Raw genomic sequence first — 26,310 nt, forward strand, 5'->3', positions numbered from 1 at the left:
CTGCTTGTTTGCCTTCCCTTCTCAAGCTAGTCATAGTCATCTTCAGCTTCTTCAAAAATAAGGGCACAGCAGATTGATCTTCCAAAGCCAGGTTTGGTTGGAGCCATATGATAGATGACAGTATTTGATTTACTGTATTTTTTTCCACTAGAGTAGGTCACTTGCTAGGACCTTAAACAACCTCTACCTATTCCAGCCTGCAAAACAGAGATCCCTTAATGCCTTCTCCAGAAACAAAATGCCCAAATCATCTTCAGTGAAACCCTTTTATTTAGAATAATGTTCTTGTGTGAATGGGGGTTTTGTTGCCAGAAGCAGATGGATATATCCTGCCATAGAACATTCACCTGGAAGGAAGGTAGCTTCTAGTCTTCATCTTAAATGAAGTTAAAGGCTAAAATATTTTAGCTAATAGAATTTCTGTATGATAAGCCTTGCCAAGAGCTACTGACATTTTTCTGAAAGGGGTTTCACTGCCTTTGCTGTATACAAAGAGTTGATCTGTTGTGAAGTTCTATTCTTGGCCAATTCTCAAGATACTGCTTAAATTTTCTGTGGCAGAGTTAGAGCTTCTCAGAAGTCCAAAACAGCAGAGGAGAGGACTAATTCACCAGGAACTCAACTACGGGAGAACATTCATGATTTAAAAAATCCTTTAAACTGTTGTAAGATTTCAGGCAGGAAGATTTTTATCAGAGAAATGTGGAAGTTATTGTCCTTGCTACTTAATTCAGTTGCTGTCAAATAGTCAGTCACTGTTGTATCTTATGTGATTTCAGGCCGAGGGAGCCAGAGAGAGGCTGTCAGAACAGCAGTACAACCGCCTCGTGGAGTACATCACCAAGACATCGTGTCACCTCTCCCCCAGCGCCGCCACAGCGCCAGCCCCGCACACCGTGGCTACTGAACAGCCCCTGACTATAACAAAAACCTATCAGTATGTAGTTGACCCAACTTTTGCCCAAGTATTCATTAGCAAATTCACCATGGTGAAAAATAAAGCCTTGAGGAAAGGATTTAATTAAGAGTTATTGCTGGTTCATGTAGTAATACCATACCAGTTTGAGAGCAATGTTTTCTCTGCAGTAACCAACATCAAGTAGAGACACATGTAATTTTTGAAGAGGTAGAAATTGATAACAAACCCCAATAGCTTTTCTAATCTTGACAACATTCCTGCTTCCTAGCCAAAATACTAGTGCTGGAAGGAAAGTGTTCTGGCAAATGAATAAAGTGAGAAGGAACAGCCTTGGACTACAGCTTCATCAAAATCCTTTTTCTTTTTGATAACCAAAAATTAGAGAATAGGGGAAAATTACGTGCATAGGGACGTTTTTACCACACACAGAAATGTGTATCAATACCTCTATATCATATTTTAGGGTCTGCCAGTTTCTGTTATAAACCAGGTTTATAACTCAGCTGTAAAAACTTGCTCAAGGCTGAGCTTTCCCCCACACCCACACTCTCCCAACATGTGCGTCCTGAGGCAAAACATTTTCCCCCACTAAATCTGAAAAACCCAGTGTGGCTGTTTTAAGTTACTAGTGACAGCTGGGTTTTAGCACCACTTTAACCTTAAAATAGCTTCCTTTATTTGACTGAAGGTTTGCAGGACATTAGTCCATAATGTAAACTAGTGCCTTTGTGTGGTTTGGAGAACAAAACATGAACTACAACATGACTTTATTTTTAAAACTGTCTGTATACAGAAACTTTATTTTATCCACCATCAAATTTTCAGAAGTACTTTCAATGTATGTATGACTGTGCATTGTCTGTTCATTAGCTGGAAGCCAGTAACATGCAGTTCAAAAATTTAAGAAACAGAGCTGTCTCCTTAAAATCTCCAAGCTCAGTGTAACCCAGATGTGCAGGTGCTAAGAACACCTTGTGGGGTCTTGCGTATTTCTGATCTGCTACCACTACGTTGTATGTGCTCCCTTCAGCCCTAATTCATTTTATGCTTATCATCTTCAAACTGATAAACAGGAATACTTAGAAAAGTGACCTTTCAAATATGTACTAAGCAAAGTAAGATTTCTTTAAAGTTGAATGAAGACCATGGACCCACAGGCACCAATTACATTAGCAGTTAATGATGCCATCACAATATGCTTACGAATATATGTTAAACACCTGTATTTCTTGTAGCAGACAAGAAATCAGTCTCTGGCCACAGTTAGATGACTTTATAAACTAAATCTGGCTATGGCAGTTTCATTTTAAAACCAAAAGCTCACTTGCTTTCCAACTACACGTTAACTTTTCTCTCCTGTTCTATATGCTTACCAAAATGAATTTTTTCTGGAGATTCCTGAACATGGCTGGAATTGGAGTTAAAAACTGGAATAAAATCTGATCACCATTTGGAGCATATGCTTTGTAGTTAATAACTTCTATGCATACTTGATATGACCAAATGCACAGTAAATAAGAATGTAGTTACTGCAATGTTTTTTCTTGAGTTCTGTTTTGTTAAAAGGTATTTCTAAAAGCTGTGTTGCTCATCTACTGAGAATTAAGTAGGCTGGGTTCTGCATTGTCCTTTCCTGACTGTGAAATAAGCCCATCTATTATTAACATTTCATACAATGATTTAATAACTTAGTCATTGTTTAAATAACACTGTCTAAAAAAGTGTATGTATATACACACATGCGCTTCATTCCTGAATATTTTATGGAAGTTGTTTAATACTTCTAATTTTGCATATTGATGGATAAATTGTAATATAATTAAATTGTTTAAAGATAATAAAGCTATTCCTGTAATATTTTTTCTTATGAGCTGTTTATTCATTCAGTTACATGGTGTAGGACAATGGCAGGCCTGATGTACAAGCTTCATGAGGGCCCCATTAGATCCCAGTTGGTCACTGGACTTTGTGGTGTCCCAGAAAATCCAATAGATCATGACAATACTTTGGAAGTAAAAACTGGTGACTAGCTTGCCAAAAACGTGTGCTGAAAAGTTTTATGCTTTTGTGACTAACTGAATCAAAACAGCACTGTAGTCACCATTTCAATTAGGCTAATCTGTTTCTTATTTATGCAGTACACAGACAAGCCAAGGGGATCCAAACACACCTGTAAAAAAATGAGGAACAGCAGTTTCATTTCTAAAAGTTTGTAGATTTCAGCCATTGTTTTAAAATACATTTGTGTTTTTCCTGAATTACATTCTTCTGGAATAAACACTTGCTTAGATTACACTTTTCTTCAGTGAATTGAGCTGCATCTTTTTACTGCATTATGCAGGTTCTTTCTCCCCCTTCTGACCACATGTATGGAAACGAGTGGAGACGGCACATAAATCAACCTCTCCTACATATGAGCTGTGTGAACTATGAAAACAAAGTTGTCTGAAGAGCAGCTGCCTGTACTTAGCTGCTAAAGCAGTGCAATGTGTACTCTTAAAACATGCCTACTCTCATAATGCTCTTTAGACCTGGAGAGCTCACTACTTCAATCTATCTTTTTTGCTTCCAGAACAATCAATCACTCCTCAAACACTCAAGACTAAAGTAAGCTAGCCAAAAAATTTGAAGGCATAGTCAGGCAAGACCCTTCCCAAAGCAGTTCAGGTCAAATAATTCCTTTTTATATATCATTTAATACATAAATATAGCAAATACCTTCAGACACTTGGGATAGTCTCCAAGAGCAGCCAAGCATGTTTTTCAGCTCTGCATCTCCTAGAAACAGAATGCCAGACCCTGTAACAAGCAGCTGATTAGGGTCTAACTCACAGGTCTTGTACTATGTTATGTCCCACTCATACAATTATTTGTATGATAGAATTAGCTGAACTCTTGTTGACAAAGGAAAAAAAAACAGTAAAAAAAAAAGTAAGTAAAACTGGTGGGGTTGGTGCTGATTTCAGAAAAGCAGGTTAGGTATCCAGCTTTGCACTCCCTTCTTACTCCAGAGGAAAGGAAGCTGTGGATTGGTTGGCATTGCCTGCTTAAGGAAAGTACTTGCCTTGCATCCAGTGTGAAACCAGACTGCATCCAGAAAGCAGCCTCTCAAAGCACAGCCACAGAAGTTAAAACTCACCTTTCTTTGTTAAATACATTTAGCCAGACATCCCTGAGCTCCCTATATCTGTTAAAAATTGCCTTCAGTCACAAAACTCTAATTTCTTTAAATCACATGAACTGGTAACTGAAGGAACAGACTACAATAACTGCTGCTGGCTACAACAGTTAAGAAAAAACTAAGAATTTAACAGCAAATTAATTCATAGCAACTGTGAAGAATACAGAGCCTAGACTGACATAGGAAGTCATGTCTATTAGTCTGCACACCTGGCAGTAGCAAGTTTCTTTGCCTCTGAAGCTGTCAGTAAAAGTGAAGACCCCTGGCTATTTAAACTGCAGACAGGCCTGAGAAAATGTTAGTCAGTACTTAATGGCATACACTGTTTATACTGTACATTGGGAAGATAAATGGGTATCATTTGCTATTGTTAAGCTCTGGTTTACATTTATAGGAGCTGGGGTATTTTGATTACTAGATGGTTTCCCCTGCATCACTAATGTCAAATTCTTTCTTTGCTTAAAGGAAGCACTGTCTGCATGGGAAGTTTAAAGAAAATCCCATGTTGCTCTATAAAATGTTCTGGATCACATACATTACTTATGTGCTTTCATTAGTCCAAATGTTGTTCAAGGATACCTATTAAGTGTTAAGTAGTTAATGATCCATGTAAAATAATAAGAGTTACTCCAAACAGGATTTGAACCTAAGACCTTCAAATACAACACAGATGGCCTAATTTGTCATGCTGCTTCATACAAAGACTTCCTTCCTTTCAAGCAGTCAGATTTTGCCTGCTCTCCTAAGTATCCACATTCAGCAAACAAAAGCTGCAGTCCTAGTACCTTCTTCATCCTGAGCAGCAGGCAATGACAAAGCCTGTTCTCACTGACAGGTTATCATGGTCGAAGAAAGAGCATGATGTCTCAGACTGCACAGAACATAGAGAGATCCAAACTATGCTTAGCTGACTACTTCCAGATATTAAAAAGATGATACATGTCTAAAAGCAGCATGCCAAGATTTTATTACCATAATACAGTATTTACTTCATCTGCCTGTACCCCCTTTCCTCTTCTACATCAATTATATGGGAACATGCCTGCAGTTTGGAGTCATTTTCCAATTAGAGTAACTAATACACCATGTGTAAGAATGGGCATTTGCACAGTCTGTGTCTTGCTGTAACAGTTTGCTGATGTAAGGGAGACAAGTGATGACAGTACAAAAAGAAAAAAAGGTTGGCTGGTGCATTTCCAGAATTTCTAGCCAAATTCTTTCCTCTCAAGGTCAGCTCACCTTGTGAAGCCAGAGGTAACAGAGAACCTTCCAGAAATCCATCCTCTCCCTTCCTGCAAGATCTGTCCTCTTGCACATTCCCATAAGCAGCTGGGACAAACTGGCTGTCACCGCTTAGGGATACACTGTGCCATCAAATGTGAAATTTGGCCAAAACAGAGATGCAAGTAACTCCTGGAGGCAAGACAGACTTAATCATCTTGGGCAAGTTCTGAAGACTTTCCACCACTCTTTCTACCCAGCACCTGAGCCTTTAAGTATTTCTACAATAATGAAGACAACTAAATGTCACTGACATCTGTATTTTATTTATTGAACTGCATTAGAGCGTGCCATGCACTGAACTGCATTTCACTTTACACTTCAGTGAACAAATAAGGTTCGGTCATCAAGCCTCCTTGAACTGAAGGGAATCTGCAAGATAAAAAAAGCCCATTAAGTTATGATGGACAAAGTAAACATATTAGTATGTATGAATGCAAAGCAGCAGAGAGAAATGTTTATGCAGTAGTTTAGTCTGGAGGAATTCCCCGTTATTTCCTGATGCTTGAAGCTTCACACACCCTTCATGTGGCAAACAGAAGTGAAACATGGAACAAATCAAGAGCTGGAACACTGCACAGCACATCAGATTCACTATATATGCTGCACTGGTAACTGAATCAGTCTTGCTGAAGGCCTGCAGCAGAAAGGAATGCTGCTTTCAGATAGGAGCCAGAGAGGAAACAAGTGGTGCAGGCAGCCTACCAAGGAAGGAAGAAAACCAAACTCAAATTGCTTCTCCCCATTATACTGAACACAATCCAGGACCAGCTGTGCTCCATGACAAGAGTCATGAAAGTGGTTAGCACCAAACTCTGAGATTCTCCCTCTATTCCATGGCTGAGCACACAGCAGATGCCAGATACTCCTCACATTTATACCTGCATGTAATTTCCACTGTCAGTATCACCACCAGAGTCCACACCAAGCAAATGAAACAGTGTGAATTCACAGGGAGGTGCCAAGGTGCCTCCATGGCCAGCAGGAACAAACTTGGTGCAAAGTGCCACTATAACTAATGGACCCTTTCCTGCCCACCCAACCCCTTCCTCAATTCTGGGGCTAAGTGCTGGTTCCACAGAGAGTCTTTAGTGAGGTTAAGCCACTGTATTTACTGCCACATAAAGGACATACTCCAGTAAACTGGGAGATGTTGAGTGTGCATGATCAGTGTATCCTTTACGTAACTACGCCAAAAAAAGGCTTAAAATTCAGAATAGCCAAGATTTCAATCTCTGAAAGAAAAAAAAAAAAAAAAAAGAGTCTTCCATCTGTTCTGGGTACTTGTCCTTTTTTTTACAGCCTTTAGAAAACATCCAAAGACTGGAATGGTTTTCCCCTTCTACTTTTGTATTCATGTACAGGCACAACAAAAAACAACCTCATTCTACTATGAAGGAGGGAAAAAATACCAGTTCTTATATAAGCAGGCTAAGGAATAAGAAACATCAGCAATTCAAAATCACAAAAGACAATTTGTCTTCCACATTTTTTTTCAGCTGGTACAACTAAGAAATTGAAAAATTGTTTAGGAAACATTTAATTTTAACAGGTGCACGCAATGTGTAATTTTTTTTTAAGCTGCCAGTGGGAACATAGGCTGAGAATGGAGCTCTATTTGTAGTGAAATAAATCCTGCTCATTATTTGAATTAAATATTCAATATGCATCCTTGTTGACAGTTTTTGTTTCAAATGATTTTACCAGCAGATGGCCCTTCAGAATACACTGATGAAGGCCACCTGACTAAAGAATGCAATTTCAGTGTCTAAAGAAGTTTAAAAGTGACTATATGTTAGCCGGAGAACTGAACTAGAGGCAGAATTACCAAGATTTAAACCAGTAAATTTACAATCTCATTATTTATCTTTGTTTTGTTTTGTGAGAGTGGGATACTGCTGTTCTTCAGCTATGACTGCAACAAAAAAAACCCCAAAACATTCCCAAAAGCTGGGACTGACACAAGGATTTTTTACCTTTTTTTCTGTTTTTTTAGAAGAGATGGAGCTCTGAGTTTTTTTATGTGATTGTGTTAAGCAGAAACCAGATAATTGCAGGTTGTCAGAGAACAGAATTCAGTATTCATAGTGTTAAGTACAAATCTTTCATTCAATCTTGCTTCTTCATGCAAACAAGCTGAGAAAATCCAGCTGGCCAGGATAATTAAAGCCACAGATTATCACATAATGATCACAATATGAAAACATTCCAAAAGAATGAAAAACTATCATTCTAGATTAGTCTGAAGTCATTTTAGGAGAAGCAGAGAACTCAATGTAAAAAATTTGCACCAAGAAAAGGGGAGGAACTCTTAATATTGAGTTGTCACATCAGCTTGTGCAGCTTTGTAAGTGTAGTTATTAATAACACAGTTGAAATAAAGACTTTTTTCCTGGTGTTACTAGTAAGGGAGAACAAAGTTGGGTAGTTTTCCTAGGAAAGGCAGTGTCAAGTGCTAAAAAAAAAGAATATTGTGAACAAAGTTCATTCAACCTTCATACAATACAAAAGTTTAATTATTAGTACACACAGCTGTATGCCACTGTCATTTTTAATATATATGTGTGTATATAAATGTATTCCCCCTCATGACTAGTTATCTTCCCCCTCTCACCAACTTCAAAATACAAAATGATATGCAGAAGCTGTCTCTGTTTCTTACATTAAGATGCATGCTATGAGAGAGAATCAGCCTCTCCATTTTCTCACTCGCAGTACCACCACAAGTATGTAAGCAGAAGATACAGACAGCCCCAAGTTAACCAGTTCAAGATGTGACAGCATCAACATAACTGTGGAATCAGGCAAGTTTAACATTAGAATTTTGTCTCCTCTCCATAGTTACGTGAGGAAGGCAAAGGCCTGGCATCATCACGGTCTCCTGTACCACACAAGTTAAAAAAATTGCCCCAAAGGTATTCAGGAGCTTCTATCCTGCCTTTACTCCCCAGTCCCCATTTCTCCTGTTACTTCACATTTTTATTACCCAGAGGTCTCTTGAGTGCAATTTGTATCCTTTCTCTTTGGAAACCCCTCTTGATCTGAAAAAGAAGAAAGACTGCCCCCCCCGCCAAGCAGAAGCACAGGATCTCAGTGACATCATCTCACTCCTGTTCTAACGCAGTGCAGCTCACTACCTGCAGGTGCAGCTTACCATCACTTGGCTGGTGCACTCTCGAGCACACCAGCTGCCTTCATGGCTTCAAAGTCCTTCACGGGGTCATAGTTTCTATAGAAGTCTTCATAAGCTCGTTTTCTGGGTTCAGCAACTCCAAACTGGAAAGTAACACACAGAAAATTAAAGTTTGCAAAGCTTTATGAACAGGGTTTTTTTCCTGTTAGTTCCATAATTTCTATCAGTGGGTATTCATCTAAAAGGCCTTTAGCTCAAATTATTAAACATTCCTTTGCTCCTGTTAAAATCCACAAGTCAGGCTGCCTAATCATTGGTCAGAAGAAACTTAAAAAGAAAGTCTGTTACAAGGCAGCACATCACACTTTCAAGATCCAAAACCACTCCATCTGTAATAATACTCAAGCATCCAATACCCTCCCTGCTAATAGTTTTACACATAAAACATGTCATTATGGCAAGTTTTGTGCCTGTGGGCAGCTGCAAAACTCTAACTCTGGATAAAATGGCACCCTACACTGAAAGACTACATCTGAGCTACACTGTAAGTCAACCACATCTGGTAAAATTTTACAAGATCACCAAGCCACTTTTACAGGTCACCAACATAAAATCTTCACAATCTTCATTTCTTGAACACCCATTCACCTGAAGCATAGGGATATACTCAAAAAGCTCCCAGAAGATTGAAAAAAAAATTCCAAGGTGGGTTTGTGCAACAGCATCTAACGTGGAACAAAGTAAATCACTGCTGAGATCCATGTTACCTGTTCTAAATCTGGTCTCCCACCTTAGCAGTGTATCAACAGAGGGCTGCCAAATGGCTATTAAAAAAATATATTCTAAGTCTGACCACAAAAAACCTTGTCTGCCTCTCAACAGATGTGTTACGTACATGTGTGAGCTTACTGTTTCTGACAGGCATTTGTGGATCTGAGAAGTTGTGGAAAACCTGAAATTAACTTGCTTTCTCCTCACTTTTATCAACAGCTTCCTGAGCACTCAAATGCTGTCAACAGTATATGCATGAATTCAATGGGAAAAACCAAGACCTAGCTCTTCCACAAGAATTCACACCGTATTGTTTGCTTTGTGTATGAGATCCAAGAATTATTTAATAAGAGCACTCAAGAACTTCTCTTATTTTTATGAGAAGTCAAACCTGTAAGGGTGTTTTTCTGGAAACATAATGCTCCGTTTCCACACGATATCTCAAAATCAAGGACAGAAAGACCACATTAGGTTTTCCCACAGTGCTATCTTCAGAGTGAAGGATGAGTTTTCCAAATTGCTTAAGAGCAAGTTTCCTGAAATCATTCAAGAGATAAAGTAAGACTTGGACAACTCTCCCAAGCCTCAGAAACTGTGGCAGACCAAAACACAAACTATCTAGAGTTAATGTGCACCAACTGTGAATGGTCAAGAGCATTTTGGGACTAAGACACTCAAGGTCAAATTGTCACGAATTGCATGATCTTGAACACACAGCATGAAATATCAGATTATTCATATCATTTCTTCAAATGAAGATTAGGAAGATTTATTTGTGCTTTGGAAACATGCTTACAAAAATACATTACTAAACCTTTCTTATGAACAGCTCAACCCAATCTCAACAGAAAAATATTATGAATTCTTTAAATATTCCAGTGAATCCAGCTTATAAGTGAATGACTACAGAGCCCACCTTGTACAAAGTTGCACATCCCATAGACACCAAAAATGCCCCAAGGAGGTGAAACTTCATCCGGCTCGCCAAAAGGCGCCGCATTTGTGGCTTTGGCAACAGCGCAGCTGACATGATGACTGGATTTCCTGGAAGAGAAAAGAAATAAGAGAAGTGTGGAAGAAGCTCTACTTAAAACAATTTTCTGTACTAAAGAAAAACAATTCTTTTTTGTATTGTGCAATAACTGTCTTCACGATATGAGCAACAGTGGTCCTGTGTGTTTGACCTTCCAATGAGAATATTTAAGGAACAAAATTCAAGGACAACCTATTAATGACTCCTATTATTTACACTCCTTACACCCAGTACTTGTGGAATCAAGGCTAGCTTTCGTTGCTCCCACTAAATACTGCGCTCCCCGCAGCGTCTTCCTCCCAGGCCTGCTGTCCTGGTGTTTAGGTCAGAAGAGGTTCGAAGCAGTACCGGGGACAGGCTGGGACCAGCCCTGCGCCGTTCCCCGCACCCAGGGCGCCCAAGCCCCGCGCTGCAGCCGCCGCCGGGCCCGGCTCCGCCACCCTCAGGGACGCGCAGAGGTCACGGGGCTGTCGCGGGGCCGCGGCCGAGCGGGGAGCGGCGGCTGGCGGCCCTAGGGATGGGGATGATAAGGGAGGTTACAGGGAATGAAGGCAGGAAGGGGAACAGCGGGAGCCGCGGCGGGAGCGGAGAGCGGCCTCACCTCAGCACCCACCAAGGTCCTTCCGCGCCGCCGGCCGCGCTCCCGCTGCGGCCCCGCTACTCCGCATGCGCAGGGGCAGGCGGCGTACGGCGGGCGGCGCGGCTCAAACCCCGCCGGGCGCGTGTGGGCGCAAACCCCGAATCGATTGGGTTGGGGAGGCCTCTGAGACCATCGAGTCCAGCCTGGGGCCGAACAGCGCCGCGTCAAACAGACCCTGGCACTCAGTGCCAAGTGCAGTCTTGTCCTAAACAGCCCCAGGGACGACGACAAGATCACCTCCCTAAGCAGCACATCCCAATGTTTGTTTTATCATCTTTGCTGTGAAGGAATTCCTCCTAATGTCCAACCCCCGCTACCCCTGCACAGCTCGGGGCGATGTGTTCTGGTGCTGTCACCTGTGGGCTGTGAGAAGAGCCCGATCCCCGGCTCAGCCTCCTTTCAGCGCTGCACAGAGCGATCAGGTCACCCCCGAGCCTCCTCCGCTCCAGCTGAACACCCCCAGCTCCCTCAGCGGCCCCGCACAGCGCCCGCGCTCCGGACCCTTCCCAGCTCCGGGCCCTTCTCGGGACACGCTCCAGCTCCTCAGCGTCCTTCCTCAGCTGAGGGGCCAGAACTGGACACAGCACTCGAGGGGTGGCGTCACCAGAGCCGAGCACGGGGGACAATCCCCGCCCTGGTGCTGCTGGCCGCGCCATTCCCGATGCACAGCAGGATGCCAGTTGTCTTCTTGGCCAGCTGGGCACATACTGGCTCATGTTCAGGTCCCTTCTTCTGTCTTTTAAGGTCCCTTCCAAACCAAACCATTTTGTGATTCTATTAAGAGCCATGGGAGAAAACCAAGTCACCCACTTTAAGGATGCCCGGGGTGACACTGCTGGGCCAAGTGACTCAGGTCTTTAGAGAGAGAGTTTGCCAGGAATTATTGGCCAAGCCTAGAAAGAAATGAAGCCATTTGTAATCGTTTCTAGATGTCCCTTTGACAGTTTTTGTACCTTTCCTGGAAATGAGGAACATGTGCTTTGCCCATGATTTCCACTTAATTGCCGCTTGCACGTGGAATTGTTGTTTGTATTCCTGGGAAGTCTCTGTGGGATTTACACTGAATGCTATAAATTCCTGGCTTAAAAAACAAGTCCCTCCTGTGCAGTGAGAAATTCGTTGAAGCCTTTTGGTCCCTTGCCAAAGCCAGCAGATCCTGACATCAAATGAGAGAGATGAAGAGGAGTTAAAACTGAAGAGGAGTTGCTTTTCCTATGATGGAATTAAGAAGAAATAAGTGTCAGGAGAAAATTTCAGAGGGAAATCATACAGCTGCGGCTACAAGCTGGAAGAATGTTCTTTGCAACAGCAGTTTGAATAGATGCAATTTGGAAAACATTCTCTCTGAAGAAAACTGAAGAAAAGTTTGTTACAATAGTTGAAATCAAAATGAAGAACGTCTGTCTAAGAGTTTTTCCCATGTGGATTAACACAAAAACCCCCAATGTTGATGATGTCGTGCAGAAAGAATGGCAAGATATATCACCGAGGGCAAATTGTGGCAAATTTGGTGGCCGCCTATAACAGGGTCACAGCATTGGTGGATGAGGGACGAGCATCTGATGTCCTCTACTTGGTCTTGTGCAAAGCATTTGACATGGTCCTGCATGATCTCCATGTCTCTAAACTAGAGAGGTATGGATTTGATGGATGAATCACTTGGTGGATCAGGAACTAAAGAATTGGCTGGATGATTGCACTCAAAGAGTTGTGGCCAAGAGCTCAATGTTCCAGTGTAGACCAGTGACAAGTGGTGTTCCTCAGGGGTCAGTCTTGGGACCAGCACTGTTTAATGTCTTTGTTGGTGGCATGGACAGTGGGATCAAGTGCACCCTCAGCACTGTCCACTCCGTGTGGTGTGGTGTGGTGTGGTGTGGTGTGGTGTGGTGTGGTGTGGTGTGGTGTGGTGTGGTGTGGTGTGGTGTGGTGTGGTGTGGTGTGGTGTGGTGTGGTGTGGTGTGTGGTGTGGTGTGGTCAGCATGCTGGAGGGAAGGGATGCCATCCAGAGGGACCTGAGGTGGAGCTGGATAGAGGTGGAGCTGTGCAAAACTCATGAAGTTCAGTAAGGCCAAGTGCCAGATTCTGCACCTGGCCTGGGGCAATCCCAAACACAAATACAGGCTGGACAGGGAATAAGAAGGGGCACTTACATGTGTTGATGGACAGGAAACTCCCCATGAGGCAGCAATGTGTGCTCACAGCCCAGAAAACCAACCACATCCCAGGGTGCATCGAAAGCAGAAGGGCCAGGAGATCAAGGGAGATGATTTTGCCCTTCTACTCCACTCTGGTGAGAACTACATCCAGCTCTGGAGCCCCAGCACAACAAAGACATGGACCTGTTGAAGTGAGCCCACAAAGATGATTAGAGGGCTGGAACACCTCCTTGTCTCCTTTGGAGAGAAGTTAGGGTTGTTCAACCTAGAGAAGAGTCCTTACAGTGCCTAAAGGGAGCTTAAAAGAAATCTGGAGCAACATAGAGTGTGTTTTTACATGAGACATGAGTAACAGGATGGGGTAATGGCTTTAAACTGAAAGATGGCAGGTTTAGATTAGATATAAGAAAGAAATTACTTACTGAACTTGCCCTCATGAAGATGATGAAAGTAATTGGAATAAAAGCATGGCAGGTTTCAGGGCTACTGTCATCATAGATAAGAGTAATTTTCCTGTAAACATCAGTCTTGTAGAGACAGAATATTTTGGTGGATGGAACTAGGTCTGTAAATAGAAAAATCTTGATTGCAGTTTCCAATAGCTTTCTTCATGGCTGGCTAGGTCATTAAATTCTTTTCTGTATGGCCAGTTTCCCCATGCGCCTGAGATACTGCTGGCTAGGCATCTTTGTGTTATAGTTCAGATGCTAAATGAAGTGCTAATTGTTATCATCCTTTGATGTCATTACTGTGGAATATACAGCCAACTCCTTATTGTTTTGTGTAAAGGGCAGTTCAGGACTGTGCAAATAAGAGATAAAAAAAGGATGGAGAATACATTGGAGTAAAAGCCATGGAAGGAGAGCAGAGAGCAGAGACAAACAGCTCCTTTAGGTCAGCACACAGAGTGGCTTTCTATCACACCAGTTTCTGAATGGATTATAGGGCTAAGTGTGGTTTGGACCTGAGTGGACCCTGTCCATCCAAATGCAGGAAAGTAAATAAACCTTCTGAAAACAAGAAGGCATAGACAGAGATACAGAGATAACAGCTGTTGTTTCCTTCCCAGTCCACCCCCTCCCTGGGGACTCAGACACCTACTCCAGTTGTCTTTGTGACACAAATATTGGAATTGTTCATTCAGAAGGTGTCACAGCTATCAAAGTCATCTTCAGTCCTTTTTTTTAACTCTCCAAAATACTATAGAGCCAGCAACAGTTTACACTTCTCCATTGTGTCCTTGAAAGGGATAATCTTTTGAAGTGTGAAGGAAGGCATTAATGCTGTATCATTTCTCGCTTGTACTCCACCAGAATTGAAAGTAAAATTTACTTCTGACTTTAGTGAGAGAAAATTTAGTCAGTGAATCCTCGTCTTTTCCACAAAGAGTACCAGCTGTGATACTCAGGACTGTACTTTCTGTGGTGTGGACTGATGCCAACTAGTAACAGGACTGTGACAATCAAGTGATTTTGCATATGACATAAAAAGTCTTCAGACAATCATAATTTGGATCAAATTAGAACCAAAAATCTACTGGAAGAAGATCACATGGGGCATCAGCAATCCCCTGAGCCAGATGCAGTCCCAAATAGTTTAATACAAAATCTATCTATAACAAAAGAAACAGAAGGTAAGGAATACTAGTGCCACATATGAAAACGCATACATTTGGGCTCATCCTCCCCTTTCTGTGCCAGAAATTAACTGATCAAATACTCTCTTGTCACAGCTATGTTTACATCAACCAGTGGTGCTGTGGAACAAAGATTGGATGGCACAACAAGTTTTTTTAACAGAATTGTAATGGCAACAGTACAAAAAGTTAGGGTGAATCAGTGATTCCTAAATGGAAAAAGTCAAAATCAGTAGAGGAAAGAAAAATATCTTTGTACTTCCAAAAGAGTAGTATAAACAAAGGAGAAAAAAAGAAAATTTCAAATCACAATTATTGGAGCAGACGGGGATTTCACAAGCCTTTGTTGATTTTATGCAAGTTTCTGAAATAAAATAATCTCCAAAAAAAAGATTTCTTAAGCTTTATTTCACTTATAAAGAGACAGATTTTGGTATATTGAATACACATGAAATAGTGAAAGAATTATGCAAATGGTCCAGTGTTTGCTACCATCATGAGTTATACTGTTAAAAAAGCTATTTCCCAAGTTCACAACTTGCAGTCAAGACATGGCTAATGTGCGTATTCAGGCCCAAGAAGCAGAAAACACACCAGGTTTCAGAGCTGTGACATTAACATTCATGTGACACTTTGTTTTCTGGATTTTGGTTCTGCATTAATTGCTGCCCCTCTGAAGCCATCCAGAGTTGGGGAATCTATCTGAAACAAATACTCTGTTTATTTTAGCAACAGGAGACCCTTGGTTAGATAACTTGGGCTTTTAAACATGTAGAACTCTACGTGTGCCATTATTACCTAGAGGTTTAACTTAGGCAAGTGCAACTTCGTTATTCATTGCCATTATGTTCTACATTACCATCTGATTTCTTAGAAAAAAACAAAGCCACACCCACAAGAAACACCTCCTTCCAGTCCCTATTCCTTGCTCAAAGCCCTTTAAACGATGCCAAAATTCTTCTGTCTTTTGTGGTTTTAAATGTTATGTAGCTTGTCTGCAGTGGAAATAAAGTCATCAAAGAAACATTTTTATACTGTTTCTTTACTCCTCTGTATTTGAGTAGAGGTGCCTTACTCTGAGAAAATTTTCTCATTCCTTGTCCTTGTTTTTCCAGGAACGTGTTGAACCACCTTTACAGACAAGAACTCCAATCTAAAATTTAACCAGTCAACACATAAAATTGTTACATGTAATTCAGTCTCTACAGCCCCATCTCAGCAAGTGACAGCCCACCCTACTTAGGCCACAAGCATTCCTAGTCTGTGTTCAGCTCCAGAAAGTGTCCATGATAAGAACAGCACAGCAGTAACTCCCTTAAAAAATGAAAGGAGGGACCACAACGTAAGAAAAAAGGCCGAGTTTCCACACTCCCGTTAAAAGCCCACTTTGGTTCATGTTCTGTGACATGGTTTAGTTTCACACAGGGCAAAATTCTCTAGCTGCAGACATCATCTACCATACAGAAACTATGACATGGTGGACAACGCTTCCATGACGTCCCAACAATCCTGGTGAATCCCTACATGCACCAAGTGCATTTGCCAGTGCTCCCCTCCTTGATTATGGATGTGTTACTCTGAGCAGAAGATTCACATGGCTACCCTTCTGTAGTCCAAAGACATTGAAATGAGGAGTGTTCTTCACACATTAATAGAGTTTAGGCCAGACCCTTTGTTAGCTTCTGTTTTTCCCAGATGTGACCAGTGAACATCAGACCTCCAGGAAAGCTGGAGGTGGCTAACTGCTGCTGTTGACACAGCTATCATTTTGCTCAAGGAATTAATGCTCACAGAAAATTACAGACCAACTTTCCTGTGGGTGTAAAACATTGGCTGTGAAGTGGGAAAGCCTTCTTCAAACAGATCAGACTCACTCTCAACAAGGCATTATGTTTGCATACCCTTCTTGGTTAGGGTCAAGGTACTTGTTGGGCAGCTCTTGACTCGGTGGGCTCCTCTTGGAGGAGCGAGCTGCACGGAGACAAGGGGCCTTGCTCAGGTTGGCGCCAGCACCCTGCAAGGGTGACTTCTAAAAATTTGCAGCAGTAGGATTCAACCTAGACATATCTTTGTTGTTTATTCAATTTACTCTAGTACAATACAGAGATTGTTCTGACAGAAAAAGATTGGCCCAGGTCATATATATAGATCACTTTGCAATTGTTTCCTGTGGCAATTTTTAGACTTTTTACTCATAGATTTCTGAACATTTCATTTTAGTCTGTTTTAATTCACAATGAGGTGATGACATGGTAAGTGTTACGAGATGTTGGCAAGTTTTCATTTCTGTGCCTGAAATTAGAGTCTAGAAGGAGTGAAGGGTGTCTCAGATTTGTTGTGACTTGTATCATCATAGTGCAGTGACATCCATCAAATTGTGTCCATTTATGAAAAGAGAGTTCATGAACACAATTGAAAACCAAAAGCAAAATAAAAAGTACCCCAGATATTTTGTATTTCTTGACCTCTTTATGATCTGGTGAATTAATTGTGAGCCTAAAAATTTATTCATTGTTTCCAATTACATTGCCTGGTTTAGTCAAATATTCTTCCTAAAGAAAATCCATTGCTTTCATTTATTTTATTATTGGAAGAATCTCCAATTTAGGATTGCTATGTTTTGCAAAGGCTTCATAATTCCTATTTAATATTTGATGGCATTGCAAATATAATAGATTTTCTTTATAATCGTAACCTTTGGAACATTTTAAGTCCCCAGAGTCACGGGGTTTCTGACTACAAAATCCCCAGACAAGCTAAAATCCATCTCACATTATGGTCCCAGGTTTGAAAGGTGAGGTACAGTCAGACGTGAGATTCTAGAAAAGAGTCAAATCATCTGTTAATGGTTTTTTAACTTGTTATTGGCATAAACTTTTAAAAATGTCTATACTTAAACCAGCCTGTTTTAACTTTACTGTATTGTTTGAAATAATCTAATTAGGAAATTTTGGGTCTCAGTTTTCTACTGCATTGAAACTTTTGAGTTTCGTGATTAACAAAACTGGCAATAGATAACGGTATAAGCAACCTTAAATATATTTTGGTTAAATGAGTTCAGGATACATTTTCCTGAAACAAATTTGGCCATGTTCAATACGGCATTACATATAAACGTCTGGGAAAATTGCAGTGTTTTTCCATGCAGGAGGCATGAGATTACTATAATCCATAGCCCCCACCACAGTATTAATTAGCGTGGCTCACTAACCAGGGACATAATATTTGTAAATGAAACTCTAGAAGGGCATCAGTAAGGAACAGGATGTTGAAGCCAAATGGAAAACATGAACCAATAAAAAGGCTGAACTAGCTAGAAGTGCAAGCTCAGCCTTTGAAGTTAGTTCAAGTACTGCATGCTTTAATTTTGGTGTAATCTTATGATGGAGGTACAAACAAGAACTCAGAAACAGATTTTGTAACATTTGGCCCAATTGTAGATGAATCAGTTTGTTGATGGTTACCAACAATTGCACGGCCAGAGAAGCTGTGGTCTTTGTTAAATTAGATTGAATAATTGGCTTCAGTGGGAGTTTCGGGTGCAGAGCAAATGAAGTGTCATGGCCCTTGACTCTCGTAAGATTCCTTTGCAGAGGCTAAGCTTTTGCCTTCAGAACAACCTGAATATGGATTCAGAGAACATGAATCCCTCAAGGGCTTATCTACTCACTCCTCTGCCCCAGTATGGGTCTGAACATACTCAGTCATTCCTGGCAGATGTGCATACCTTATCTGTTTTTAGAGCCCCTCTGATGACAATAAAGATACCAGAAGTTCTCTGGGCAGTTTGTATCCAATGCTTAACTATTGTCTCAGAATACAATCTTTGATTAGTTCTATGTTACCGTGGCAAGCCCAAGTAAACCTATTTCTGTGTTTTGATTTTGTTTTGGTTTGTTATTTTTTTAATATACTTTCATGTGGAACTCCAGTGACAAAGCTGTGCTTTTCTGGTGTTTCACTCAAAAAAAAAAAAATTCACTGTTTTTATCCTTTGGACAGCTTTCTGAAGGCCTACTATTGCCAGGTGCTGAGCATCTCTGGAGACATGAATTAAGAGAACGAATTTCAACACATTCAGCAAATCACAGGATCAGGCAGCCAGGAGTTAAGATGATCTTTGAACTGGAAAGCCATAACTGGAAAATGAACATAATCATACATACTCTCCTCTTTTAGAACAAGCATTCACTTCATTAGTTTGAAAATAGTAAATAATTTATTGTAGTCTTTAGTGAATAGCCCAACACATGCTGTTAATTACTTTTTCATTTGGGAGAAAAAACAGAGCAAAAGTTAATTTTTTTCTGCATATGCTTTCTAGAAGAAAAAGAACTTCCCAAAAATGCATTTATTTCTCTTTTCAGCAGCCATGCAGACCTCTGGAAGGAGCCATATTCCTCAACAAAGCGAGTGCAATGGCTCTGTCTCTCAAATGAAGTGAGTAAAGACACAAATATTGTAATGAAACAAAGACTTTAATTTCAAAAAAATAACACAGCAGAAAACAGTTGAAATGTTGTATTAGAAAAAAATTACATACACCAAACTTAAGTCCTATGTGATTATGACAATAAAACAGTTTACCAAAGAAGGTAATTGTATCCATTTGTTGGATTTGTGTGTGTGTGTGTATATATATGCACATATACATGCCTGTAAATGCATATGGCCATATAAAACTGTAAGGGTGTAAATTGTTCTAGAGATGTGATAGATTCAATTCCCAAAGTACCATTTCCAGGAATGAGTGGTATCCAAGCCAATCAGAGTCTGGGGTTTACAAGCCTGGTGCTGGGTTGGGTCTTGTAGCTAGGAGGAAATCCACTGAGTTGCTTATGGATGAAAACTACTAAGAATGCTATAAGGTTGTTGATTGCATTTACTGAGCTATAGTCACCATGGCCTATTGTAGTGAATAATTCCAAGGAAATTTCTGTATTTACTGACTTAGTCAGATGGGGAATATTGCATAAGCTATTGTGTGCCTGTGCATTCCTTGAGTGTGATGCTGTGGTCTTTTTCTTGCCGTGTCATTTGTTTCATTTAACTGTCTCATTAATGGCAAAATTGCTTTGCTCTGTTGAAAAATCCTATTCTGAGAAGCAAGTATTACTTTCTTCTTTAACTTCTTGCCAGTAAAAGATTTTCAAATGCATGTGTTACAGAGGAATCATACAAGATTGTTTGAGAAAAAAAGAAGTACCTAAAATTAAAAGCAAAAATCCGCTCACTACATTCCCATTTTTCCTTTGACATGAAATGAAATCTTAACGTGAGGAATGCACACAGTTCATCAGCATACTCTGAGCAAATACATAATTAACATGTGGAATAAGCAAAGCTGCTGTCAACACTTTCACATATGCTACCACGAAACTAAAATATTTTAATTAGAAGAGAAATAGAGGAAAATCCAAGTAAATACAGCCTGTGCTTGGCATAAAAATTAGCTTGACTCTCTAAGTTTTAAGAGAATCTCATCTCTACCTTAACTACCCTTACCATACTTAGTGGGTCCTGCATAATTCAAATTTGCTCCAGTGCTCTGATAAATAATTACTTGGCAGAGGAGTCTCCACTGTGGCCATTCTGAAAATGCTTTACTAAATCATTGGTAGAAATAAAAATGTGTGAGTTTAATAGCAGGTAGGTAGAAAGTGTAGACTTCGGTATTTTGCAATAATCCAATTTGCTGGACTGATAGGACCTGGGTTTTTTTTGGGCTACTTTATAAGAGGAGAAAAGAAAACTATATAGCAGTACCATGTGACATCTGATTTGGGAACTAACATTTAGCCTATTAGACATGGATGTGTTCCAAAAGTGCACATTCAGGTAACCATGCATGAAGGAGTTAGAAACACAGATGTGAATTATAACTCTCTGGAATCCTGGGAGTGCTCAAAATTAGGTGGGTTTGAACTGTAAGTATAGATCCAGATCTAAAATTTTTGTTCAAACTTGTCTTCCCCTAAGATTTTTATAGCAACTACTGAATGCATTAAAACAAACAATGTTCAGTAAGGTTAAAAAAAATCAGTTAACCCTGTTTTAGCTGTGTTCAGACACGATTCACAATAGCTGGCTAAAAACATTTCTATAAAAATGTAGTAATGACAATCACCAGTTGAATGTAATCAGACATTTTCAATAGGTCAAATTTAAGACAGATTACTGCACCTCCACTGGCCACATACAGCTTCACAGTGATCAGTTTGACTCAGCATTTATCATTAGAAACATAAATACAGTAATTTCACGACTATAAGGTGCACCCTTTTGACTAAAATTTTCCCTCGAACCCGGAAGTGCGCCTTATAGTCCGGTGCGCCTTATCTGATGTACAAAGCGGCGAAATTTGCCAAACCGGAAGTGTGAGCTGAGAGCCGTGGGGGGAGCCGGAAGTGCCACTGCAGCCGGCTGGGGGCGGGCCCGGAGGCCCGCGACACTGCCCCTGCCGGGTGGAGGCGGGCCAGGGGGACCAAGGCACCGCCCCTCTCCGGTCCAGGCAGTCCTGGGGCCTCATGGCTGCCGGGTGAATGTGGGCTAGGGAGGCCGCGGCACCCGCCTTCCCGGGTCCAGGCAGTCTCGGGAGCCCATGGCTGCCAGGTGAATGTGGGCAAGGGGGGCCGCGGCACCCCCATTCCCGGGTGGAAGCAGTCCCAGGAGCCCATGGCTGCCGGGTGAATGAGGGCAAGGGGGGCCGCGGCACCCGCCTTCCCGGGTCCAGGCAGTCCCGGGAGCCCACGGCTGCCGGGTGAATGTGGGCAAGGGGGGCCGCAGCACCCGCCTTCCCGGGTCCAGGCAGTCCCGGGAGCCCACGGCTGCCGGGTGAATGTGGGCAAGGGGGGCCGCGGCACCCGCCTTCCCGGGTCCAGGCAGTCCCGGGAGCCCATGGCTGCCAGGTGAATGTGGGCAAGGGGGGCCGCGGCACCCCCATTCCCGGGTGGAAGCAGTCCCAGGAGCCCATGGCTGCCGGGTGAATGTGGGCAAGGGGGGCCGCGGCACCCCTGCTCCTGGCTCCAGGCAGCCGCGGGAGCCCATGGCTGCCGGATGAAGGCAGGCTAGGGGGCCGGCAGCAGCCCCGTTCCTGGGTCCAGGCAGTCCTGGGGAGCCATGGCTGCCGCGTGAATGTGGGCTAGGAGGGCCACGGCAACCCCGCTCCTGGCTCCAGGCAGCCGCGGGAGCCCATGGCTGCCGGATGAAGGCAGGCTAGGGGGCCGGCAGCAGCCCCGTTCCTGGGTCCAGGCAGTCCTGGGGAGCCATGGCTGCCGCGTGAATGCGGGCTAGGGGGGCCGCGGCACCCCCCTTCTCAGGTGGAAGCAGTCCCGGGGGCCCATGGCTGCCGGGTCCAGGGTGGCTCGGTGGCTCGCGGCACCGCCCCTACCGGGTGGAGGCGGGCCCGGGGGCCAATGGCTGCCGGGTGGAGGCGGAGCCTCGGCCAGCAACCCCACGGGGTGAGCTGGGGGCGGGGCCTCACTGCAAAAAAAAAGTGCGCCTTATAGACCGGTGCGCCTTATCTGATCTACAAAGTTGCAAATTTTGCCGAATCCGGGGGGGTGCGCCTTATAGTCCGGTGCGCCTTATAGTTGTGAAATTACTGTAATTTAAGGATTTTCTTTTCCAGGTTTGGGACAGATCTTTGAAACATCTGTTCTCTCTTCAGTCCTTTTTACACACACATGCTAAAGTCAACATTTTTGACTAGAGCAGTGGTGTTTGTTGGGACTTAGGCTGGCCATTTCACAAGCATGTGAGAGGTAGAGGATGGAAAATGTTCCTGTAACACTGTATTGGGCTAAAGGCACAGAAGGAGTAATGAAGGACCACCTACCATTTTTCAGTGCTCTCAACAACAGGAAACTGAGGGTCCCAAATCAATGTGCATATCCAGTTCATTGATGCTTTTATTTGTAGATTTCATTACTGCAGGTTTCTCTTTTTTTTTAAGCCAAACATATTTGCAAAGTGAATCTTAATGATTCTTCTCATGTAAATGATGTAGAAGGTGTGGCACAAATCAGTCTGGCCTCGGCCACCCCATATTGTATAGTAAGAGAAACTGGGTCTGCTCCACCAGGTCTACTACTGTATCTGCAAAACACTTCTCCCTATTGCTGATATCAATATCTGATGAGTAAAAACTAGATCTTCACACCTTAAAGGAATCAAATGAACCCACAGTTTGTGTCTAGGACAGTCCCCCTTTAACAGGACCTCAAGAAATAGCCATTAAAAAGGGATCATGGGGAGTACAGGGGCAATGGCAGAGCAGCATTGCACAGGAAAAAGCATTTTTCCCCTTTTAAATGGCCTGGTCATGGCTACTACCATTCTTGTAAACTGACAGAAGTGTGCACCTTAGTAGTATAATGCAGCACTATGTAGTTTCAGGAATTCACCTCATGGTCTGATATTTTATGTCATGCAGCAGCAGAAGAGAAGTCAAAGCAAAATATATAAAGCCCCTTCTGAAGCACTTAATCACAGCTTGTGTTGATATCAAAAGTATTTGAATGAACAATTTCGGGACTGCACTCTCAAAAATTATAAATTGCTTTAATAAATTTGTCAGGTCTGATGAGAAAAATATGAAATATACAGTAATGGCATCTTAATGTAAATATTTATGAATTTAAATTAGATCTTTAAAAAAAATCCAAAATAATCCTTCTACTATTTTAGTCCTTTAGTTGGGAGTAAACATCAAAAGTAAGCCTGAATGAGTATGCTTGAATTATGTATTTTAACACCACTAGAGCATAAATCTATCCAGGAGTTTTCTAGATTTGCAAGTTTCTGACAAAAAGAATTGGTTTTATTGTCTGCAACAGCAAACTTCCCAGAGAACTGTTGTTCTGCTGTAAACTTCCGAATGTCACAAAGTATAAGTACTTAAAATAAACAAGGAATAAATTTTAATTGTCTGAAGGGAGAGGTGTTAGGGTTGTTCAGAAAAAAATTTTCTAGCACTTTAAAACTACTGAGCTCACACAGGTGGTAAATCAGCAACCTGAGAGAGAAGAGGTCTCAAGAGCAAGACAAAAAGACAATAGCAGTATAAGTGTTCTGAACTTATATAGAATCACCATTCAGAGTGCTAATTTTCAGACCCTCTGCTAAAACTGGTCCCTTGGGTGGAGGCTTAAACCACTATTCCATTTCTGGTGTATCACCAAATAGCAATTCTAGGGTATCTGCCATTGCATTAGATTAGATCCAGTAACCCAGAAATTTAAGGGTCTCTGTCTGTTAATGTAGTCTGTTCAATTGCCCAATATTTCTTTAAAATTGACACATAAAATGAAAATAATGATGTATGTAGTTCTAGCCTTACTAATATGCGTGATCCTTCTCAGTTGCGTACTGAAGACATGGCCTTGGCACTAAAGCAGTGCATGTGTGTATATACACCCATATGTTCCAGATACCACGGGGACAGAACAGAAAACTAGATGGAGAGTGAGTTTCAGTTTGCAGCACTTTGAGTGAATAGGGCCAGTTTGAAAAATTCTATTCACTAATTAAGTACATGAAGTACAGTAATTTCACAACTATAAGGCGCACCCTTTTGACTAAAATTTTGGTCCGAACCCGGAAGCGTGCCTTATAATCCAGATGCGCCTTATGTATGGAAAAGGTTCAGAAATTTGCCAACCTGGAAGTGCAAGTTGAGAGCCGAGCCAGGATCCACGGGAGCTGCAGCCGCCGGGTGGGGGAAGCTGGGAGCTGCAAGCCATGCCAGCTGGTGCCGGGGGCAGGCGGGAGCGCCTTATATAATGTACAAAGTTGCAAAATTTGTTGACTCTCGGAGGTGCGTTTTATAATCCAGTGTGTCTTACAGTCGTGAAATTACTGTACTTCTTTTTAAGTTTCATAAATACGTATGATATTAATGATAACTATCTGCGATGGTAGCTTTTTGTATGAGGTAAATTTGCTGGTAGATTTTTGTTAACTATTAAGCAAGGCTGGAACATTCACAAGGAGTTTTAACATTTGTAAAAAATATCTGGATAATATTTTACTTTTTAAAGTACAGTAAATTCACGGATACAAGCCGCACGGAGTATAAACCGCATATCCGGTGTTTTGGCAACATTGATGTCTTTGTCAATAGATAAGCCGCACCCGGAATATTAGCCGCACTTTAGTTCGCCGCGAACTTTCACAGAGTCGTCATTTAGTAACACAATCGCGGGATCGCCGGGGCTTACTGGCTTACTGCCGACCTCGGAAACATTGTTTCCAAGTGAAAAAAGACACACCCTTTATTTACAAGCCGAAAAAGACAGGAACAATAGTGTGGTCATTTTGCGAGCATTCCCAATGGATCCGCGTTGCCTTTAAACAGCCGCTCAGCTGCGCGGGCAGGCAGTTGAGCTCTGAGCGGAGCCACATCTCCGTGCTGGCACAGGAGCGGCTGCTCTGGCCCTCGCAGCCCCGCGGGGGGAGCGGCCGTTGTAGCCCTCGCAGCCCCGCGGGGGGAGCGGCCGTTGTAGCCCTCGCAGCCCCGCGGGGGGAGCGGCCGTTGTAGCCCTCACGGCCCGCGGGGGGAGCGGCCGTTGTAGCCCTCTCCCTGCGAGCCGAGTGGCCGTTCTACCCCTCTCCCTGTGGGCTGACCGGCTCCCCCAGCCCTCTCCCTGCGAGCCGATTGCCCGCTTCATCCCTCTCCCTGCGGGGAGAGAGGCTCCCCCAGCCCTCTCCCTGCGAGCCCAGCCAGCCCCGTAGCCGCACAAGACTGAAAACACTTTAAAAAGTACAGAGAAATATCACACACTTTTATCGAACTGCCGAGGTAACTCACCCCGATAACAACCCCCGCCCCTCAGTAACGCCGCCATCCACAGGCAGGCAATAAGCTGTTCTCTGATTGGTTCATCATTGGAACAACGGGAAACCATGGATTTCAGACTGTTTTGGCTCGGGACTGGACCAGCATGATACTAGGTAAGGGCAGATATCACATTTTTGTCCATAGATTAGCCGCACCGGAATATTGGCCGCATTTCCGGGTTTCCACCAAAATTTTAGTCTTCTTGCTGCGGCTTGTATTCATGAAATTACTGTAATCCAAGTGTTAACCACATCAGAACTACAAGCATAAGGTAGGCAATATCTACACATTTTATAACTGCCTCAAAATTCCATGAAGGCAAGAATAAAGCAACATATAAAGAGCCTGCCATGCTCCAGCATTTGATTACATGCACTGTACTGACCAGAGCAGTAGAAGGTGGCCTCCCATGTGCTTTTTAGGGTGACATGCATCACTGCATTTCTGGCAGTGATTCATGATTCTTCTCTGCCTTTCACATTAATGAATAGTAGGCCACACAGTACCACATGTGCTTTCCTCACTACAAGATGCTGCATTCCAACCTCCTCAGATGCATTTAATATTAAAGTTTACTGCATTTCTGAAATTTGGGAAAACATAAAAAGCAGGGAAAGTATTTTGTGTTTTACTCCCTTGTAGCTTCCACCAAAAACATGAAGCAAACTCTGAACCATGGGCAAAGCAGGAACTGAACCAGTGACCTCCCTTGCTCCTTCT

At 42.4% G+C, this 26,310-nt stretch overlaps 2 protein-coding genes across 7 annotated transcripts in view; one reads left to right on the plus strand and one right to left on the minus strand.

The window, feature by feature from the left end:
- VPS13B (vacuolar protein sorting 13 homolog B) overlaps positions 1-2,776 on the plus strand; it is a 427,554-nt gene extending 424,778 nt beyond the window's left edge. For all 5 annotated transcript variants that reach the window (XM_033079391.2, XM_033079426.2, XM_033079417.2 and 2 more), the window contains exon 62: positions 780-2,776. In XM_033079391.2, coding sequence (XP_032935282.1) covers positions 780-1,025 — 246 coding nt within the window. In that variant the 3' untranslated portion in view covers positions 1,026-2,776. The remainder of the gene's footprint in view (positions 1-779) is intronic.
- A 2,851-nt stretch (positions 2,777-5,627) lies between these two features.
- On the minus strand, positions 5,628-11,004 carry LOC117006808 (cytochrome c oxidase subunit 6C-2). 2 transcript variants are annotated; one of them, XM_033079439.2, is made up of 4 exons: positions 10,920-11,004; positions 10,202-10,329; positions 8,536-8,657; positions 5,628-5,753 (listed from the first exon to the last, which is right to left on the minus strand). In XM_033079439.2, exons 2-3 carry the CDS (start codon positions 10,313-10,315, stop codon positions 8,538-8,540), a joined length of 234 nt encoding a protein of 77 aa, XP_032935330.1. In that variant the 5' UTR covers positions 10,316-10,329; positions 10,920-11,004; the 3' UTR covers positions 5,628-5,753; positions 8,536-8,537. The 2 variants fall into 2 exon arrangements, with proteins under 2 accessions (XP_032935330.1, XP_032935340.1); XM_033079449.2 differs by lacking the exon at positions 10,920-11,004 and adding an exon at positions 10,544-10,640.
- Between the last annotated feature and the right edge of the window lie 15,306 nt (positions 11,005-26,310).

Source organism: Catharus ustulatus, chromosome 1, assembly GCF_009819885.2.
Source record: "Catharus ustulatus isolate bCatUst1 chromosome 1, bCatUst1.pri.v2, whole genome shotgun sequence".
Lineage (NCBI taxonomy): Eukaryota > Metazoa > Chordata > Aves > Passeriformes > Turdidae > Catharus > Catharus ustulatus.

What these genes read in the sequence shown, in the direction of transcription:
- LOC117006808 (XM_033079439.2), bottom strand. Translation starts at nt 10,315, where the DNA reads ATGTCAGCTGCGCTGTTGCCAAAGCCACAAATGCGGCGCCTTTTGGCG. An exon ending in GATGTGCAACTTTGTACAAG is followed by an intron (nt 8,658 to 10,201) that starts GTGGGCTCTGTA and finishes GTTACTTTCCAG; the next exon opens with TTTGGAGTTGCTGAACCCAG.